Below are 3738 nucleotides of genomic sequence, written 5' to 3'. Positions count from 1 at the left end.
GAACATGCCAGGCCCCCCCAAGAGCCGGCAAGGAGATGAGAACTGTATCCTTTGCCCCACGGGTCTGTCTGAGGTTGGAGCTGGGGGCTCGCTTCATCCTAGTCAGGTGGCTGAGGGCTAGGAGGGGACATACTGGGCCCTGAGGTTGCAGTGACTGGAGGTGGATCTCTGTGCTGCGCCTGCAGTCTGGGGGCAGATGGCACGGAGCTGAGGACCCCAGGCCGGCACTGGCTAGGCTCGATCTGGGAGCAGGCTGGCCAGCCCCTTCCTGGCCTGGAGACAACCCTGCAGTTGATCAGGAAACCCTGTCTGGGTTGTGGGGCGCTGGCGTTAGGGCGGAGGCAGCAGTGTAGACGGAGCGGGAGGACACAGGTGGCCCCAGGCTCGGGACGATGAGCGCGCGAGCAGAGCACAGAGCCCGTGTCCCGAGCAGCAGCGGAGGTGAGCGGCCCAGCGGCCCCGGCTCCAGCACTGCTCAGTGCTGCGTGCGCCCTCTCCCCATACCCCGGCCCCCCTGCTCCCGGCTGTGCCTGCGGGCAACGCAGTAGCTCATGCCAGCCTCTGATTCCCAGTGCCTGTAGTGCTTCCCGCTCACAGCGCTCCGTGTCCCCGTATGGGGCCCGACCCCTTGGCGAGGTGGGGTGGACAGCTGCCGGGCTGGCCTGGGGCCTCCTGCTGAGGCTCAGTATCCACTGCCCTTGTGTGTTGTGGGAAGGCCCGGCTCACAGGTTCTAAGGCTCGGTGATGGACAGGAGCTCCCAGCATTGTGCCTTGTGGGCCACGAGTGCCACGTGGTGTCGGGGTGTCCTGCAGGCCTGGTCATCATGTCTGAGACCCTTCTGGGAGGCGTACCCAGAGCTGGGATGTGAGGGGCTCCTCTGGTTTCCTGGTCAGAGGCCAGGCCACCTGCCATGCGAGGGCCACCAGCCACGTCAGATTGGTCTGGCCGGGCTCCTGTGGGCTGGGGCCAGCCGCTGCCCTCTCACCTTCCTGGGCCAGGAGGGGACACTGCTTCCCCCATCCTGTCCCCGACCTGGGGCTGGACGGGCTGTGTCGCAGTAAAACCTTGCATTCTTGGGCTTCCCGAAGCACTGTCCGGGGCCAAATCAGCCGTGACCTTAACTCTGTCGTCCCCAGACATGGAGTTCCTCGAGGTCCTGACCGAGGGCCTGAACAGGGTCCTGCTGGTCCGGGGCGGTGGCCGGGAGGTGGTCACCATCTACTCCTAGGGTGACGCCAGCCACACGCAGGCACGCCCGGCTCAGCAGTGCTGCCCGCCCCACGTAGCTCCCACGGGAGTTTCTAGACCTGCCACGGGGCACTCGTTCCGGGCTGAAGTCCCAGGCAGCCGTAGGGGACGGCCGAGAGCGAGCATGTGGGGGTGGGAAATTCCTTCGTGTCAAGGGAGGAGCTTCTGCCCTGAGCACTGGACGTGCCCGAGTGACCTGTGGGGACAAGGCAGCCCTGCTCACCGACCGTGGACATGTGAGGGGACGCTGTGGCCGAGCCCTGCCCTTCGTCTGGAACCACTCACTGTGGCTGGACCTGTCCTGCCTAGGGTGTTTGTGAAACCTGTCCTTGTGTGGCGGGACCCACCACCCATGGCTCCAGCTTCCCCTCTGTCCCTTTGGGTGTCCTCATGTGTCTGTTGGCCGGGGGGTGCCTGATGGCCATCCCAGCTTCTAGTGGCCTTGAGGGCAGCGGCCATATGCAGGGGTGCCTGGCTGGTCAAGGCTCTGGTGAGCAGTTCCAGCTGCCGCCCCTGGGTCTGCACCCCGAGGGGCCCCCACCGCGTCCCTCTCTGACGGGGCAGCTCACGCGGGCAGAGCGGGGGCCTCTGGCGTGGTGGCGTGGTGGGAGTTGTCTGCTGAGCCCCTGCTGAGTCCCCGCTGTGGGCCCGGGCCGCACTGACCTGACAGCCCCATCCCCAGACTGCACTGCACCTTTGACCTCTCCCTGAAGGCCCGGCTGTCTCGGTAGGGCTGTGCGTGACCTGTCACTCCGTAAGTGGTTTGTTTATTTATTTACCTGCCCTGGGAAGTTGCCGTGAGAACCAAGCCGTGGCGAGGTAGCTTCTCATCAGAGCCGGAGGACCGGGCCCCTGGCGGCCGCAGCCCCACGGGAATCAACCTTCTGCGGAGCTCAGGGCAGAGGCTGAGGCTGAGCCTCCGGAGGGTCCTGAGCAGCCTTTGGGTGGCATCGCAGTGACCGCCATCCGGAGCGATCCCGGCAGCACAGACACTGGGTTCCCGTCGGCCGCCCTGGTTTGGCACTGGGCCGGGGCAGCCCCCACGCCATGCTGGAGGAGGGGAGGCTAAGGGTCAGGCTAAGGTAAGGTCTTGGTGCTGGCCCTGAGGGCCAGTCAGACTGCAAGACGTGTCGCCGCGTCCCCCTCCCAGCCGGGCCTGCCCCTGCCCTGGGCTGCCGCCCGAGCTGACAGCAGCCGTGGGGTCGGTTTCGTGTCATCCGAACGTCTCTGATTTTGTTAGTGGAAGAATAAACCTCGTCAGACCTGAGGGTGTGTCTCATCGCGGTGCAGAGTGCCCTGTCCTTTTGGGGGGGACATATTCCAGCCTGACGAACCCAGAGCTGGAGCGCTCCTAACGGACTCGAGACGGCTGCTGTGGCCCAGGCCCACGTGGCCAGGAGAGCAAGAGCGAGGCCTGGCAGAGGCACAGCCTCCCCCTCAGGGACGGCGGGCTGGCGCTGAGCAGCGTGCGCTTCCCTCCAGACACGGTCTCCTCTCCGTCCGAGGGCCCTGGAGGCCGCAGCTTTCCCGGAGGAGTGGGAACAGCGCTCCCGACTCCGTGCGCATCTGGCCTGCTGGCCTTTCCCAGCCCAGGGAAGTCGTAGGCACGAGATCGCTGTGACCCCTGCACTTCTGAGAAGCAGGGACTGGAGTCCTGTGTGCAGGCTCACGTGCCGTGATGAAGCACGTTCTTTTTGCAGAGGACAGGAGCTTGACCCTGACAGAACTCTGCACAGACCTTCCTAAAACACTGCCAGAGGGCCTGTGTGCTTGCTAGAGAGACGGAGAGGGAGAGGCACCCCCATGCAGCGAGGTCATGCTGTGACCCCTTCTCTTCTCCGTCCTGTTGGGATTCAGCGACTGTGTGCGCGTGTCCGGCCTGTTGTCCACACCATTGGGGCCAAGACCAAATTGTAGGCGGCCATGTGGGATCCTGTCCCCTTAACCTCTGGGCTCAGGTCTGGTCCCAAAATGACCCTCCTTCCAGCCTCCCAGAGAGGCGGGCTGCTCTTCACAGCTGCGCCTGGCCGGTTCAGTTTAGTGTTCGACCAGCCAGCGCTGCCTTCCTCACGGGGACGCACCGCGTGGGTGTGAGCCCCTCCCGTCGGCTGTCCTGGGTCAGCGTGCAGACAGGAGAGCTCTGAACCCACCTACAGCAGGCAGCGCCCGGGCACCATAGAGATGGGAGTGGGGTGGCCCTGACCGAAGCGGACATCTGCCCCGACGGCTTCTTCAGCTGGCACTAGCCCAGGCACAAGCAGTCCCGACGCGTGGTGAGTCACGCCGACCTAGCCAGCTGTTGGGCAGCGGCAGCTGAGAGACCCCAGGACTGGCTCCTGGCTGGAGCACGTTCTCCAAACTCGCAAATCAACTGGATTATCCTTAGGCTGGAAGGACTTACCACAGCTAACGAGCTTGCCGTGCCCACCTATGAATACTCACCCCGGCAGGACTGGGGGGGCAGCCAGGACCAGGGTGGTCCGGCAGGC

At 65.0% G+C, this 3738-nt stretch overlaps 1 protein-coding gene across 1 annotated transcript in view; it reads left to right on the top strand.

Moving 5' to 3' along the window:
* Positions 1-2528, top strand: part of SLC12A7 (solute carrier family 12 member 7) — a 92825-nt gene extending 90297 nt beyond the window's left edge. The window contains exons 26-27 of the mRNA XM_027770298.1: positions 1-44; positions 1138-2528. The exon at positions 1-44 is cut by the window's left edge and continues 117 nt beyond it. Of these exons, the coding sequence (XP_027626099.1) occupies positions 1-44; positions 1138-1229 (136 nt within the window). The 3' untranslated portion in view covers positions 1230-2528. The remainder of the gene's footprint in view (positions 45-1137) is intronic.
* Positions 2529-3738: the final 1210 nt, after the last annotated feature.

The sequence above is a fragment of the Tupaia chinensis genome, unplaced genomic scaffold (genome assembly GCF_000334495.1).
Source record: "Tupaia chinensis unplaced genomic scaffold, TupChi_1.0 Scaffold000020_1, whole genome shotgun sequence".
Classification (NCBI taxonomy): domain Eukaryota; kingdom Metazoa; phylum Chordata; class Mammalia; order Scandentia; family Tupaiidae; genus Tupaia; species Tupaia belangeri.
This window is presented reverse-complemented; position numbering and strand designations above follow the sequence as displayed.